At 41.4% G+C, this 17,516-nt stretch overlaps 1 protein-coding gene across 4 annotated transcripts in view; it reads left to right on the forward strand.

Moving 5' to 3' along the window:
* The window catches only part of GK (glycerol kinase), a 57,922-nt gene that overhangs the window by 20,039 nt on the left and 20,367 nt on the right, over window positions 1-17,516 (forward strand). For 2 of the 4 annotated variants that reach the window (XM_012730393.1, XM_012730394.1), the window contains exons 5-12: window positions 6,882-6,958; window positions 9,119-9,256; window positions 10,952-11,061; window positions 11,507-11,573; window positions 12,607-12,624; window positions 14,746-14,781; window positions 15,190-15,257; window positions 16,944-16,986. In XM_012730393.1, coding sequence (XP_012585847.1) covers window positions 6,882-6,958; window positions 9,119-9,256; window positions 10,952-11,061; window positions 11,507-11,573; window positions 12,607-12,624; window positions 14,746-14,781; window positions 15,190-15,257; window positions 16,944-16,986 — 557 coding nt within the window. The remainder of the gene's footprint in view (window positions 1-6,881; window positions 6,959-9,118; window positions 9,257-10,951; window positions 11,062-11,506; window positions 11,574-12,606; window positions 12,625-14,745; window positions 14,782-15,189; window positions 15,258-16,943; window positions 16,987-17,516) is intronic. The other 2 variants (XM_004689929.2, XM_004689930.2) reach the window with 1 other exon arrangement.

Genomic DNA, 17,516 nt, shown 5'->3' on the forward strand with positions numbered 1-17,516 from the left:
CCTCTCTATATGTTTTCTTCCGTCCTCTTCTCTTTCTCTTATAAATCTCTGTCTCTCCACACCTGTCCTTCTCTTCTTCACTTTTCTCTCTCTCTGCTTACTAATCATATAACTGATGTGCAATAGTTGTTATAGATAAGTGAATGAGAGGAGCGGTCTACATGCATCTTTCATAAGAATTGCCTTTATGTGGCCTTTTCTATGGCCCAGGGTTCCTTGGTAAGCAGTCAGCTCACTAGCCCCTCAGTACAGCACTTGAGAAGAATTTCAGGGTGCTAATGTGGAGGGGAAGTAGGCTTGTAAAGTTTAAGATGGAGAGTTTGCCTGCGAGAAAGGCAGGCTGTTTGCTGCCATAATGGATCTAATTGTAAACACAGAAAAGTATAAATGGGTCCATTGAGGCACAGGCAGCGTTTTAGAAGTTCCATGTCGTTGTTGATGTGTTGATTCTAAATGCGCAAGGGAGCGTGTCACTTTGCATTGCCACCTCTCAGCCACCCTGCCACGATGCAGCCATTTACTCTGGTGACCTCGCTGGTAGAGGGCAGCGGCTGTGTGGCCCTGGACCCGAAGCAGGTCTTTGGCTTGTCTTGCCTTTCTGCTTTACTCCCATCCCTCCGGTACTTTTCTTTCCCCCTTTCAGCATTATCTTGATCAATGTTCTCTTCCAAAGGGTTCCCTCGCCCCCCCACCCCATTTTTTCTAAGCATTTTCCTTTCTCAAACCAACTTTTACCTAGTGATCTATCTACTTTGCTGTTTTCTAAGTGTTACTGAAAAAAGGTTTGAGTTTACCAATACACACACCACTGGCCAAATCGATAAAGCAGCACAGAACTGCCCAGTGGTTCAAATGTCAAGAGGGGGAAGGCTTGAATCAGTGATATTTAGTGTGTTCATAGGCACCTTTCACTGCTGTGACCAGCGCCCGTAGGGTGACCCGCTGCCTCCCCCTTCTTGGCCAGGCTCCGTCCCTGGTGACTGTGCGTGGCAAGACAGCGCGCTGTGACCGTCCCCGGTGGCTCCCTGTAGAGCACATTCATGACTCAATATAAAAGTCTTTACAGTGCAGACAAATATCCAGGGAGGCAAGAGTCACAGGTTGGAAGACCTTTTGTATATGTAAGAGAACCACTGACAAATCATTTGTCTCTGTGCAATTCTTCCTGCTTTGAATGGTATTATAAACATTTTTTCTAAGATGACGGATTTCAGGTTTCCCACAACTCATAATTCTTCGAGGAGTGCTGTAATTCTAAATATTGCTCTTTGCTTTTGCTTTTTAATTTTCTGTAATTAAACCTGGTGCAATCTGAAGGGACCGAGAGCTCAAAGTTATCTCTTTTTTGGAACCTGGTTGTGTTTCAAAGTAGCAGGATGAAAGAGAACCATAGAGGCCAATCACCTGGGGCTGAGGGCCCTACCTAGCCTTAGTTAAGTAACAGTTGGCTTTGTTTTTATTGTTTCATTTTGGGAGGAAGCTGACTTTTAACTTTTATAAATGGCATAATACTCAGCTTTTTTTCATTATTTCAAGTCTTTTATTACATGGTTCTCTGAAAGTCTTAGATCCTGAAAACCTTAACAATCTTCAGTCCTGTAAAGAAATACTTTTTGGCCATATTTTGCAATGATTGAATTTTTCAACCCTGGTTATTTGAAATAAAAAGAAACTAAATAAGATTTCAACGTTGAGGTCTCAAATCTTCACTACTTCTTCACACTTCATTTAAGGCTATGACATTATCCTGCCTTATGTTGTAGAGGTTTAATTCTGAATTCAGACCCTGGGTTCAAATCTTGGCTTTTCTACTTACTATCATTCTTTGCCTGTGCCCTCAACAGTTCAACTGGAGAAATGAAAAAGTAGAGGCCACATCAGCATGCCATGAAGATCCTTCAGTTAATTCCTACAGGGTACTGAAAACAGGGCCTGGCTTCCTTCAGGAAGCGTTAGCCGTGCTGCTGTCCTGAATTGCTGGTAGCCCTTTCAATCCAGAATGCCAGGTGGAGTCCTTGATTTATACACCACAGGTGATGCAGGCCTGGGCACATCTGTAACAGTCACTGGCGTTTCACATTTATACACCTAGAGCCGACACAGGATTCAGCTCCCACTTTATTTATTTACACATTTGTGTGTGTGTGTGTGTGTGTGTGTGTGTATTTAACCCACCCACTCTCTCCAGCTTGCTTTTGCTTTCTCCAGCCCAATCTCTGAATATGTCATTAGGTGGAGGGACAGGTACTGATAATATCTCTTCTCCTTTGCATACAACCTTCTTAGAGTAATTAATAGCTTGAGTTTCAGCAAGTACTGACACGTGGCCATTCAATCTATCTTACTATCTCTTGTGGGGAAACGACACAAGGACACTTTGTGTAACTGTCAGCAATCCTTGCTTGGGGTGTGTTCCATCACCGACTCACCCTTTCATCTCACTGCCAGTCAGGCCAGAAGCTCCTCCTCACAAGCCACATCCAAGGAGATGTACTATTTGCTTTGCTTCCAGCCAACGGAAAACAATTTCGATTATCTCTAATGTATTTGTATGTATTTTTCTCTTCCGTTGTGATGACTAACCGAAAGTGATACAAATTTCTAGTATTACTTTTCAGACTTGCTTTCTACAATTGTTTTTTAGACTGTATCACTAAGCCAGCCCTGGTCCCTGGGTATCTGAGGCAACTGCATTTGTCTTTACTCTTAAAACGTTGTTTTTCAGAACAAACTAAACCAGCCAGGCATAGATTGGAAGGGACTTTATTGAACACAAATGAAAGCTGTAGATCACCCAAGTTGGTTTATTTAACCTATCCAGTTGGTCTGGATCCCTTAAATCCACCTGGCTTGGTCCTAATAAAGGGCATGCCTTCTAGAGGCAGGCTGTCCAGTGTTCTGAAGCCCATAGCATATACTTCGCTTATTATTTTTTCCAAACAACCTTGGGTCCGAGAAATTCCACATTTCCACTGGTCATGTCAGCCCCTTCTGTGGCGGTGGCTGCTGCCTCCAGGCGAGTGCACCAGAAAGTGCATTCTTGGGAGCATGTCTTCCCCACCATCCCTTCCGTGTCTCCCGTAGGCATTGCAGTTGGCATTCTTCTTAGCATGCTTCTTGGCATTCCTCGCTCACATCCTCTAGAGGTATGCTTCCTGGCTACTTCATGTGAGTCAGCGGTTGCGTGAATAGTCAGTAAGCCGCTGAGGCCCGTCTCCAAGGAGGACACTACTAAGTCTGTCACGACATAAGTCAGCGTCATTCTGAACAGGAAGCAGGCCTCTGCCTGTCCTCTGTCCGAACAGAAACACTGTTGAAGCAGAGACTGCTGGGTGGACTGCCTTTGCTCCCCTTCTAGTCCATGTCTCCTCTTCTCTTATTCTGCTTGACTGTGTTGAAAGTGTTCATTTTGGTGCTCTTGCCCACGTGATGCCCTACGCCCTCAGTGGGCAACCAGATAACACAGACCTTGAATCTGGCCATCTCTAGCATGAATTGCCATTATTTCTCCTAATACTCCAGCCGCTCCAGTCTCTCCTGGCCCTTCCGATCCAGTTGCCGTTGTCCCCTCTGGCTCTTCAGTTCCAGCTGCTGGCACTTCCTCAGGTACTGGTGTTCTGGCTGCTGCTCAGCTCCCAGCCTCCAACTCAGGCGTGTCGGGGAAATGACTGCTGCTGGCTCTGGGTCCGGCACTTCTTTTGATTGTTCTCGAAATTACCTCACCAGAGGCCTGGTCCTCCCGCCTGGGGTCCTCTCTTTGGCTTCTGGTGTCTCATTCTGCAAATCTAATTCTGTCCACTTAGCTTCTTTAATGAGTTTTCTAATTTTTGTGTTCTTAATTCAATTAATTCTGAGCATTTGTGAATTAATTAGTAGTGGACCAACTACTGACATTTTTCTCTTTGGCAGTTTTACTAATTCATTTCATATGTTCTAATTGTCTTAAACTCTTGGGCTATTGAAACTTAGTAAATTTGATGGCAAGGGAAGGAGAGGGACTTTTAGGGGCCATGGAATCTACCTGCTCATTTTATGTTCAGGAAATACAGTCTGAGAAGGGCACAGTGACTTACATGAGTCACGTCCTTGCTGGTTGCAAAGTCAGGCACAGAACTTCAGTCTCCTGATTTCACGGCCAGTGTTTGGATTGTTTCTTATGAAGGGTTAATTCTGTGGCTAACTGCTGTGGAAAGTTGCAAGCGTTCAGGTAAGGAGCTAAGCGCCCAGTTACCTTGTCAACGAGGCAGGTCACCTAGTCACTAGGATTCAGGGAGTGGCCTCATTGTCAATCTGTCTTTAGTTTCATTTTTATATAAATGATTGGGACAAATCCAGTGACCTTAACAGCCAGGCAGGAGCTTCTCAAGTTTTAGCATACCATTGAATACGTTGGGTTACCTAGAGCAAAAGTAGCAAGACTCAGGCCCTGCTTGCCTAGACCCACACCAAGAATCCCATAACATGGGGTCTGCGATGTGTTATCTCAAAGTTTTCCAGGTGCTTCTGACATGCTTTCTGGATAGGAACCACTGCTCTGGAGTCTGGCAGTGTTTCTTAGGGTAAGGTGCCTATTTGTGAGATTTATTTCTCAACCCCACCAGCAGACCTCTTATCCCAGAATTTCTGGAAAAACGGTCCATCTTTATGCTCCCCAGCAATTGTTACGTCTATCTAAAAATAGGAAAACACTGATCTAGGTTCTGAGTTATTAAACAAAAAGCGTAGACAGTGATTTTCATGTGCCTGGTTTGTGTCTCCTGGTAAAAAATATATTTTACGTCACGATTCAGCAAACCCACATAAACAAATGTCTCACACTTTCAGTGAATCCTGATGTTTGTTATGCCAATCCATTCTGTTTCAGTAGTTTTTAATTAGGTCATAGAAAGACCCTAAATTGATTTTGAACCTCTAGCCTACTTCAGTTTGAAACACTGGGATTAAGATGTGCATGTTAGTTCTATCAAATCACAGATTTAAAACTTTTCTCTCAAATCCCTCTACTTGTCCCAGTTACTACTGTTAGGCAGGCGAGTGGCTTGCTTGTGAGAAAGGGCCACTCTTGTCACAGCCATACAATATGATCACCTGAGAAAGTAGCCTGCCTTTGTTTCCTGGACATGGGAGGTCTTGCCAACTCTGTAGTGACGTGCTAGTGCTTGTATCAATGACAGCATGTGGAATAAATAGAACCCAACCAAATGAAGTAAAAGGGGGTATCACACAGTATCACCTGGATCCCCCACATGTCTCTTCAGAGGTGGCTCCAGAGGTGGCCACTTCAGCTCTCTCTTCCTGAGGGCAGCAGGCCTCAGCTGCCCACTGCCCAGCTCAGCTGGGGACAGGGCTCAGAGATGGAGCACAAACCTTGATTGAGCTGCCTTGACCACACGCATCTCCTGAACCCACCCCTCACCTCAGCACAGCCCGCTGAATGGAGGTAGGGGCAAAACTCAGCAAACTATGCATTTGAGAGTGAGGGAGAAATGATTGACTGAAAAGAATTTGAGTACTTCTACCGGAAGCAGCAAAAACAAAGCAGGTGAGGCAGCCAGTGCAGGTGTTGTGTCCAGCCCCTGTATCTCCATGGTCTTCTTGTTGTCTTCTCATTTCCTCATTGTGATATACCTTTCCCTACTGCTCTTCACACCGGTGGAAGCCAGTGTATTGTTCTCAAGTCCCCGACTTAAATCTCATGTGAAGTAGCCACTGTTAAAATCAAGTAAAGACAGCCCTCAAGGGACAAGACAGTTGAAGTCATTAGAAATTATCTTTGAAAGTTCACTTCAGAAACTAGCTGGTTGTTCAGTGTAGAGATAGGACTTGGACAGTTAAGGATAGATGAGACTAGACAGTGCCAGTGCTCAGAGACTATGGTGCCTTGTAAATGTACTACGGGCCTGGGTCTTTGCAGGAGGCATCTATGTGAGCACAGTTGGTGCCTGAAAATACTGAGTGGTCACTGCCGATTTAACTGTTACAAAAGTTAAGTACAATATTAAGTCTGACAGCTAAAGCTCAGTCCTTCCCATTGGTTACCATTTACAATTACTTTACATACTGTGTATATTCAATCCCTTCTCTTTTTCAAGCCTTCTGACATGTCACAGAATAAAAATACTACTTGATGAGGGAATCAAAAAGGGGGTGACAGCTACATAGTAAAGATAAGATTGGTCTGTTAAAATGGAGGGCTTTTATTTTTTCACCATACAACATGGAGGAAAAATGGTGATCTTTGGCTAATTTTTTAAATGATTCCAGGTTCTAGCTACTGTGAAAGAGTTTGATGTAAATGAGTATTTCATATATAAGAGACAGAATCTTATTTTTTCTCTCCATGATAGTATCAACCTCTCTACTTGGTCACAAATTGCTCCCACATACTTTCTCTGGGGTACGGTGATCCTGGGCTATGCATTCTGCACTGGCCTGCCTACCATGTAGATTTTCTCTGCACTCATGACTGCTTAGAAAATCCCTATGCAAACATTCTTTCTCTACAAAAGGAAACAAAAATAAGTCCCATATGGTTTGTATTGTTCTTCTGACTTAGTCTGGAATTTTACATAAATGCTTTAAGTTCTCCCTCATTAATCTGTTTTCTCTTCTAACATGATGCTCATTCATTTCTAACTTTCTAATTTCTGTCTTTCAAAAGCTATAGCATTTTAATTGCTTATGGAAACTAATCATTGGTCTCCAATTCTTGACAGTGATTTCATTAAAACCTAATTTTTTCATGAAGTTTTTCATATATATACATATATATATATATATATATCTGTCTTTTGTGGTTAATGCAATTAATTATGGATTTAAAGTTTAAAAGTGGAAAGTAAAATGTTTGTAAGTATATATATCTGTCTTTTGGTATCTAGTGTGGCTTGATCTAAGAACACAGTCTACCGTTGAGACTCTCAGTAAAAGAATTCCAGGAAATAATAACTTTGTCAAGGTAAGAGATCTCTTCAAAAGTATACTATAAGAATTTTTTTTTAAGCTTAGAGATTTCTCCAGAAAGACTCTTTGGGACTTGCATTTTATTGCACTATAGTTATTTGATACTATTTGTGGAATATTTCTCCTCAGATAACTAAGGCCAACTCAAGTTTTTTACTTTTCTTGTCCTGTGGTGAATTGAAGCAATATTACTCCACAATTGGTAGGCTACAAGGGGTTAGAACATGTCCCAGTGAATTTAGTCATACTCCCCATGTGTTACTTCCTGTAATTCAGCCTTCCTATTTCAAGCTATCCCTCTTGTTTTTCACTATCTATCAGAGAAAGTTCTGGGTGCTTCTGCATGTTTAGGCTACTGAATCCAGGGAGAGAATACAGAAGACACGTCACCCCTTTATTGAATTCCTCTTCTACTTTCATTATATGATGAAGACTATTTAAATAACCTTGTTTTTCAGTTCTCACATAGATCTCTCTTCAGATAAATGGAGAGGCAATTTTTGAAACAGCCAAGGCTAAATTCTTCTATTATCCAAAAGGAAGATTTTCTTTTTATTGGGTAGTCCTTTTTTATTTGTCAGAGGAACTCTTATGGCATATTCTGGTGGTTCTTGGTTCTGAAACTATTATTCAAGCCCCCTTTATTACAGAAATTTAACAAGCCATTTCCTGCCCTCACTCACCCAAATAACGTTGGGTATGCTCCATTTCCTATTCGGTTCTCTTTGTCACCCTCTCCAAGGTTCACTCACACCTCCAGCCATACTTTGCTTCAAGGGATGCATGCTTTTCTCTCCAGTGCCCCTTCTAGCAATGTTTAGACTTTTTACCTAAATCATGGAAACAAGGTATTTGGCTTTGTGGGATAATCCTGCTCCTTCAAATCGAAACAGAATATCCCCATAATTATTTGCTGTCATGATTTTTGAGGTTGGTATTTTTTTTCTAGGAAAGTTAGAAAATCGTGAGTTAAGACTTGCAGTTTGCATGAAAGTATTAAATATTTTGCTTTGAGTTTTCTTACAAAATATACCGATAGAAGATATGACGGAAAATGTCACTTCCTGTAGTTAGGGATCAGAAGAAGGGAACAAAAGATGCATGCATCTTCTTTACCATTTTCATCAGGTGTTACAAATAAATGTTATATTTAATACGCTAACACAGTTAAGGCATAGATCTGACTCTTTCTCCAGGAAGATTGATAAGCCAATATTGTGTTTCATTTTTACCCTTTATCTTTCATTCAGTCCTCCTCCATTTGTTCAAGATATTCACAGAATTTAGGCCACACTTTCTCACATAAAGTAACTCTGTGTTGTTGGTTTTTTAAAAAAGATTTACATTGTTTACTTATGTATACAAGAACTGGGATACAGGCCAGAGATGCAGGGGGTGAAATGATTCACCACGGACTGAGTGGGGAGCAGAACAGGTGGATCCACTGAAATACTTAGCTGAGGGGAGCAGCAGGGTAGACAGGAGAGGTCTGCTGTGCCAGGTGGGTCAGTGGCTGGCGATAGCTTGATAGTGCTGAGACTTAATTCCCAGGCCTCCAGGGAGGCAGCCACTCTGTGTTGTTTTAATCTGGCATGTCCTTAAGCTCTGCTATAGTCCCCACTAATTTGATATTGTGTTATTTGTATATGTGTGTGTGTGTAAATATAATTTTTTCACACTGTTGTCAAATCTTGCATGTTTTAAAACAAAATTTAAAACAGAATAGTCATAAGTTTATAATTTGATAACCGTTGATTTCAATTGCAACCTTGGAACACACAAAAGGAAAAGCAGAGCTTGGCACCAGGTTCTGCATTTAGTACTAACTCGTTACAAAAATTAACACCTATCTCTTTTCGTATTGCACTCCAGGGTGTTGTGTCATTTAAATTTCTCTTACCTTGCTACGTGCATGCTCTTTGAACTACAAGCTATCACTCTTATCTTTGTTCAGGAACATGCTTCCCTGTTCCACGAGATAGGAAAAAATATGTTTACCTCTAATAGGGTAGCCTTACCCCTAAATGTGCCTCTAAATGGGGTAGCCTTTAGGCCCACTGGCTGTTTTAGTCAGTTGAGGTTTTTTGGTTCTATTTTGTTTATTTTAAACCATTATGAATTTAATGTGCTAGCTGAATTTCCTAACTGTTTTTAGTCCAAGACAGGCCTTCCACTTAGCACTTACTTCAGTGCAGTGAAACTTCGTTGGCTGCTTGACAATGTAAGGAAAGTTCAAAAGGCTGTGGAAGAAGATAGAGCTCTTTTTGGGACCATTGATTCGTGGCTAATCTGGGTATGTTTTAATGTAATATGTGTGTGGAGAAATTTTGTAGTCTGCCTTGTCTACTCTCTGTTTGCCGCTAAGAGTTCAAACTTTTGGGTTGGCAACATTTGATGAAAAAAAATTCAAGAAACAGCACATTTCATGTGAGAGGCATTTTTGCCTACTTCCTGCCTTACTTTTTCTTGCCCTACTTCAGGAGCAATGGAGGTTGATTACAAAATCATCTTTCTGTATATTCCCTTTAAAATAAGTACTTTAGGTTACTTATAGTAACCTTTCTTTTTGCCTATCATATGGTTCTTTTCCACTACCCGTTTCATAGAAAAAATTCATGAAATAAATAACTGGTTAGCGTGATGGAACACGTAGACCACTTGTTATCATTCACTTTCAAAATTACAGAGTTGTCTCTTATTTAATTAAGCAATAATATGAAAAATTATTGTGGGAATTTCTGACATATTTTCAAAACAACTTGTTTTCTCTCTCCTTCCCTTCCTCCCTCACTCTTATTTTTATGAGGGACAATATCAGATACTCCCCAAAACACAGGGAGCCTGTTGTGCTGTATCTGCCAGCTAACGTGCCCACGCGTGGCCAGTTGTGTTTCCACTATACCCACATACTCTTATCCCTACAGATAACTTGAAAGCAAACCCAAGACATATCATTTTACTTGTGAATACTTCATTAAGTAGCTCATTATCTTTTCCACCTTCAAAGGGAGCTTCAGGAGAATATTGTCCCTCCTCTCGTTGGCCAGATCAGCAGGGCAGGTCTTCCGGGCTTCCCGTGGCCAGCAGCTTTTACACGTCAGTCATAGTTGGAAGAGTTCTGACAGTTGCCTTGAGCCAGAGTTAACGCAGGATGTGGGAACTGGGAGCTACAGGAGAGTCGGGGGCACCATAGTGTGTGCCCCCACCTGCTTCCATTGAGTCAGGCTTGTTCCTTTTCTTGCCTCGCATGGCTCCACCACAGGAAGGCAATGGAGCTTCCATTTCAGGCCCCAGGATAGTAACACTAGGAAGAAAGCCGAAAGCTCGGCTTTCAGGATAGAGTGTGGGTGGGTCTGGGCAGGCGCAGCCCAATGAGAAGTGTTACTCCAAAACAAGACACTAAACCATAACAAAACAACCCAAAGCAACAGCAGCTGCACAACTTTCAGGAAGATACTGAAGAAGCAGGCTTTTCTGCATAGTTCACTTGCCAGAGTAGTAAGACTCCACATTTTCCAAAGATAAGAAGATGAAAACAAAACCAGGTCTTTGTTTAACCATCATTTACTATGTCTCACATGATAGACACGTAGACCCATCCGCCTCCCGGGCACCTGCCATGGTTAATCTGAATTGGGATGTACGTGAGTTCACGTGACACGCACCCACCGTATTTCAAGAGTTAATACAAAAAAAATGGAAAAGTCTCAGTGATTATTTTATATCAAAAGGATATTTTAGATAAATTAAAAGTTTTAATTGTACCATCTCCTTTATACTTTTTAAATACAGCTACTAAGAGTTTTTAAATTACATATCTGGCTCACCTTTTGAATCTGTTGGACACCGCTACAAAGTAGACAGCTAAATGACGGAAGGGCCCCATTCCTCTGCTTTATATCCTCTGCTGCTAATGACGGCGCTTGGGAAAATACAGATTCAGTTGCAACTAATTACAAATTTACCATGTCCTTTTTATTCTGTGCAGTGTTTGACAGGAGGAACCAATGGGGGCGTCCATTGTACAGATGTAACTAACGCAAGTAGGACGATGCTTTTCAACATTCACTCTTTGGAGTGGGATAAGGAGCTCTGCGAGTGAGTTGTGCCTGGGCCTCAGCAAACTTTTCTAGACGCGTTTTACTGTGTTCAGATGTCAGTGAAATGCCAGACTTTGACTGTTGCTATTTTAGCTATAATGCACAGGTCCATTTATGTATTCCTTTAAAAGGGACTATTGGCTCATTTTTGTAACCAATAGGCCGTGTGAAGTCATTGTCTTGATTATTCTTCAAGAAAGTATAGGTTCCTTAAGTGAAGTTCTTTGCTTTCTGTGTGCTTTTTGCTTTTTTGGTTTGTTTACATGAAGCTCGAATGTTCAGTATCCATGCATTCCAGCCACGTTCTGCTGTTTTACTGTTTTACTCTGTACACACATCCACCCACTTCCTAATTATGATTTACATTTTCTCTTTTGATACATATGAATGTCTCCAGGTGTTTAAATAAAAAGTGTTATGCATCCAATCTTACTGTTTTTCAGGTTTTTTGAAATTCCAATGAAAGTTCTTCCAAATGTCCGGAGTTCTTCTGAGATCTATGGCCTAATGGTAAAAACGAATTTCTTTTCCCTTACAGAAACAACTTTTACTACTAGAATACAAAAGTAAATAGTATTGTATTTTAGAAGATGAGACTTGTAACATTTCTGTGAATGTTGATGGTGTCTGAAAGAAGAGCTCCTGATTATTTAGTTTTGTAACATCTTAGAGTCTCACCAATTGATTTTGTATTTCATGAACTTTAATTGTCTTTTCTTGGGTATTATTAGAGTATTTGGCTACACAGGGTTGAATGAGAATATTTAAACCAGCTTATTCTTGTAATCCCAAATAACAGTTTAGTATTGTGATATCTGCTTTTAATTTATAGGAAGGACTTTCCTATTCTAGTGGAGTTCTTCCTGCTGAATCTCTTAGTGGCCACGCCATGTTTCATATTCGATTCTTGTTAGCCTGCGCAGAGTTTAGCCAAGAAACTGAAAGCAAAGCATCTGCTTTGGTTGCTCATGAAACCGGCCTTCCACAATGGGTATTTTTACTGTTGATGTTCATTGAAACCCTGAGAAAAAGTAGTTTCGGCAAAAAATGTGCTTACCTTCTTTGAATTATCTCTGATTACACACCAGGGATGAACACCTCTAAGTACAATTAATTGTTGGTGTGTGAGCACCAAAATTTGGAGTTTATGATAAAACTTAACAATAAATCTATAATATATTACAAAAAGGGTTATTTAAAACTTTCATGATAAATATCAGAAACTCTACTACAGAGTTAATAGTAGTGTCAGACACTAAGTGCTCTGGATAAAGCTTGAACACAAACTCTTAAGCATTTCTAGTAAAGCCTTTCAAAACAACGTGGAATTTTTTCAGGGAGGCATAGTCACTGCTTATCACAATATAAGTACTTTGACAATTTCATAGCTATCAACAAACTGACTTGGGTTGGAGAAAAGCTGTTCTTGAGGAGCAGTTTCAGCAGATAGTTAAAAAAAAAAAACAACATTTAACTGGCCTACTTTTCTCTTGCATTTAAAACATTATGCTTCTGTCCCCTTTCTCGCCCTTGCTGACTATAGAAAATCTCTCATAGCCTGGTGAGTAGGTTGCCCACCAATGATGCTACTCATTCGTTTGGAAAAGATACAGTGCATTTCCATGTAGCTTTAAGCAAGCACAAGTCTAGTCACTAAACAGATTTATCTAGAATCTCCATGACCCATCAAATTACTATAACCTCTAGTCAAGCTTTAGGTTTTTAAAATCTTAATCTTATTTGTTTGTTTTCAAGTTTTCACAAGCCTGAGAGTACTGTTTCAAAATAAAAGACTAAGACAGTTTCCGGTTAGGAGAAATTCAAAGGAGAGTCCCCATCACAAAGTGCAACCGTCGTGTACTTTGTGCTTCGGCATAACGGGGGAATTAGATGTCATTTTCAGTGTCCTAAATGTTTATTTTAAATGATACCATGATCAGTCTTTCAGGCCAGGTAGTTGGAAATGCACTGTCACTTTTTCTGCATGCTTCACAGGGGACTTTCCCAGGAATCCTCCAGAGCCCCCTCCCTGTGAAGAAAACCGGAGCACCTTAAGTGCCTGACCGCACAGAGTAGATCCTGCTGGTTGTCTGCTAATAATTCAATAGTGTAAGCAAAGATTTCTTTTAGTATTATATAGATTAAGATATACAGTCTCTAGGTTTCCTGTCAATTGACTTTCAGTCCTTTATAAAAGTTTACCTTTACTTATTTTCCATGTTAACCTTTCATAAGACAGCAGCAAGGTCAGAAGCAAGACAAAAATGTGTTTATTTGGGACTAGCAGAGAACTGCAGTTTGGGGGCAGCTCAGGTGAGCAATCCAAAACGTGTCCCAGGAGAGACAAATTTTGGGGGTTTCTTTTAGAGAGAAAATGGATGATGAGGTAATGGTCCAGTGAAGTAATCACAGAGTGAAATGATGAGGTAGAAAGGTCACAAGGTAAAAGGTAGAAATTTCCATTTATCTGTTCTTTCAGGATAGATTTTCTCATTCTTGCTGACATCTTGGAATATTGCTAGTTTGGCCCAGTCCAGGGGTCTGAACGTAGTTTAAGGAAGATGGCAAAGTGGCTTTTTCTGCTGTGGCTAGCTCTGACCCCACTTTAAAATGGCTCTAAGGATATCAACTTTTCACAGCCAAGTTTAGATTCTCTTAAGAATATATGTGGTAAATAAAAATAGCATGTCTTCAATTAACCAGAAAGTATGATAGAAATAAAGTATCTGCTATCTAGAGGACATTTTCTATTTTGTAAAGGGTCCCTGCGTACATGCTGTCATTTCCTTTCATCATAGCCATGTGAGGTGGCGTCTGTTCTCACCCTCTCACTAGCGCAGACAGGGAACCGGAAGCTCCCAGAGGCTGACTGACAAATGTTGCATTGAGGGGTCAACCCAGTGCTTTGGTTTCAAGCTCTTCCTAGTATGTACATCACACACACTTTGGGGGGGGGTCATATCCCTTTCCCCTAATTCTTTAATACCAGTCCAAATTGCTTTGCATTAATTTAAAAGTAAAACTTGGTAAATTTCACAGCCAACCACTTCAATCTCATCTTTCTTTCTAGAATGCTGCCTGTACTTGATCAAAAGAAAAATCCTATTCATGATTATAAAGTGATTCTTGCTTATCCAAACTTCAAGAATGATGCTTGCCATGCACAAATATAATATCCAGTACTTGAATACTCTTGTGACTCTTACTGGTCAGCTCAGGAAGAAAGAATAGGTGGCAAAAGATAGCCTTGCAAGATAAATATAGTCCATGCTGCTTCGGTAGCTATTTATGTGCTCATTTTAAAGGACATGTTAATCTTTTCTTAGTAACAGCAATAATAGAAAGATGTTCATTGTCTTCAGTGATCCTGTAGCCCAGGCCCTATGGTGTAGACAGAGGCATAGAGAATTCTCAGCGGCCCGCTCAGGGCTTAACCCTGACTAACCAGGAGCAGAGCCCATGTCTCCTGACTCCTGCTCCAGTGTTTCATGTCCAGTCTCCAGTGCGATGTACTCTTGTCACCCTAGGGATCCTTCTAGTAGCTGTCTCTGAGTCACTCATGCTTTGTCTTGTCTGCCCACATGCTCTGGCATGTTGCTCTTCGTGTTCATCCCTGTCGCAGTTGTGTTCGTGGGGCCTAACGTTTACGACCATTCACAATAATGTTTTCAATTTTTATTAGAAAGCCGGAGCCTTGGAAGGTGTACCGATATCTGGGGTAAGTTTCTCACAGGTATTTGCCTGTTCCCGTCCCACCTTGACCTCTCACCCCTTCCAAGGTCTCGCTTTCCTCCTGTATCGTACTCAGCTGATTCCTTCCTCAACTATGGAAAACAAGTAAGAGCAGCAAACTTGGCTGACCTCTGTTCTCATAGCACACACAGTATGGGCCTTAGAGAATCGGATGAATAAACTTAATTCTAGCTTTCCCTTTCCATAGCAGTAATCTCAAGGGGTTGTAGGAAATGGGAAAATGGCCAAATAAAGGCAATGCAAAAAACCTTGAGTGATTACTACCTGATACTTTTTTTTTTTAAAGGAAAAAATAAACCCTATGGTTCTTCTTTTTAAGGACATTAGTAGTACTGCACTAGTCCGTGCTCCTCATTGTCATTTATTTTTGCAGTGTTTGGGGGATCAATCTGCTGCATTGGTGGGACAGATGTGTTTCCAAGATGGGCAAGCCAAAAACACGTGAGTTCAGGAAATAGACTTAAAGACCCATGTTGCTTCATTTTTTTCCCCTTTGGTGCTCTGAAAAAAGATTTGGATTTGGGTTTGGTGCTATTTTGGATGTGTTTGTGGCCCTGATCCTCCATTTAGGAAAGTTGGATAAGTACAGTAGAAGGGTAGAGATTTTGAGTTTCCCCTCTGAGAGGTGATGTTTGAAGCAATAAATGGAATTAACAAGAAAAAGTAGGCAGGTAGAGGAGATATTTAGAGGACACACAGGGATGGAGAATTCATAAAAACAGAATGCAGTTATTCACTCATGTGGAAGTCCGGGTTAGAGGTACTTAGGAGGGAGGTTCAGCGGTCAGTGCAAAATACCGCAGAAAGCCCCAGGGGTGAGAATGAGAACAAACCATTTTACATTGTACATAGACATGTGTCCGCTCTTCATCAAGCAAGCCAAAACTATATTTGGATGAGAATAGACAGAATGTCTTGCATTACCTCTTCCTCAGAACTGTGGTGCCTGGAAAATTGCTCATCAGAAAAAATTATCCTCGGTTTCTGTGTGCTGCCAGAGCACAGCTGAGTGAATGCTGACCTGTAGTCGCTTCTGCTGGGATCCCTCTGCACAGCCCTGGACTAAGTGTTCCCCTTCCCCCACTTGCCACTTGGGCCCAAGCACTGCAGCAAGGCCTGAGAGGGAATCCCCGCCTCAGGCTGGACAGCTCGTGAGAGCAAGCAAAGGGTGACCTTGGCAGCCCATTCATTTGAAAATTGCTTTTTCCCTTGTGACCCTTTCTGCTATCAGGGCAGGCTATTTATCTGGCGGGCACAAGTCAAAGCTACTCACTTGTGTCTAAGGACTAGACTTGCTGCAGCGCCCAGAGCTTATGTTAAGTCGCAAACTGAGTTTGCCCTTCGTGTCAGCCTGCTTCCCTTTGGACGGTCAGAGACCCTGCCCTGCAGAGCAGATGATGGGACAGCAAGGCCTTGACTAGCCTCCCCTTCCTACCACGCTGGGCCCTGGTAGAACCAAGCTGGCCACCACTCGGTGAATGGTCCAGTGTTCTCGTTTCATTTCACGTGGATTAGTAGCAGCAACTGTCCCTAAATCTAGAATTTGCTGTAACTCAGTAGTATTTTATAAGCACAACCCTGGGCAAGTGCTACATACTGAACAGCTCACCTCGGCAGGAGGGCAGGTTTGGTTCCGGACCACTGAGGTAAAAGGAGTCACGCAAGGTTTTGGTTTCCCAGTGCATACAAAAGTTAGGGTTACGCTACACTGTGTGTGATCTGCTCAGTGTGCAAACAGCATTGTGACTTAAAAAACAAGGCACAAAACTTCATTTTAAAATGTTTGCTTGCTAAACATGCTAACCATTATCTGAGAAAATGGTGATGTTTTTCGGGGTGGAGGGTCTTGTGAGAAACATGTCTGTGGAATGTGATAGTGAGGTGCCATGAAACAAGGTATACTGTACCTGCATCTTCCCGTTAAGATGGCACTAAGTAGATTTTCTTCTAGATTTAGCTTTAAACTTTATTCCAAAAGTGTACTAACTTTCAGAACTTCTTCAAGTCTTAACATAATAACTTTTATTGCACTCAGTTAAATGTCAAGTCAAAAAACTTGTTTTAACCGTATTCCATCATTTACTTTTAATACAATTGTCATCCTGTTTATTCTCCCCTGAACTACAGGTACGGAACAGGCTGTTTCTTACTGTGTAATACGGGCCGAAAGGTTGGTTTTGTTTTTGTTTTGTTTTTAATTAAAAGACTGATGTAATTCTTCTTTAATGGCATATAAAAATACATCGTTTGCTATTACGTTGCCTTTGAGCCTGCAACTTTTTTTTTTTTTTAAAGACTTATTGTGCATTCAGAACTGGGGCACAGGCCAGAGACTCAGGGGTGGCGAAAGACTTCACCAGAGACAGAGTAGGGAGCAGAACAGGCAGATTGACGAAGTACACTGCTGAGGGGAGCAGCGGGCAGGTCAGGAGGGATCTGCCACGCCATGTGGTCACCTCCGGGGCAGGCGGGGCTTGAACTCATGCGGAAGTGGTTTCAGCTTCTCAGTGCTGTGCTTTAACCCCCTGCACCACCAGGAAGGGCCCTGAGTCTGCAACTTTTATTTAACCTTATGAATATTCAATTTAGAGCTCAGTAAAAATGATGAAAATCACTAAATTTGACTGATTCAGGTAAGAACCATTTTAGGTTCTTTGGATTTTATATGTGTGTTTTAGCTGTGTCGGGATATCTACTGTA

The sequence above is a fragment of the Condylura cristata genome, unplaced genomic scaffold (assembly GCF_000260355.1).
Source record: "Condylura cristata isolate star-nosed mole 26May11 unplaced genomic scaffold, ConCri1.0 scaffold00027, whole genome shotgun sequence".
Lineage (NCBI taxonomy): Eukaryota > Metazoa > Chordata > Mammalia > Eulipotyphla > Talpidae > Condylura > Condylura cristata.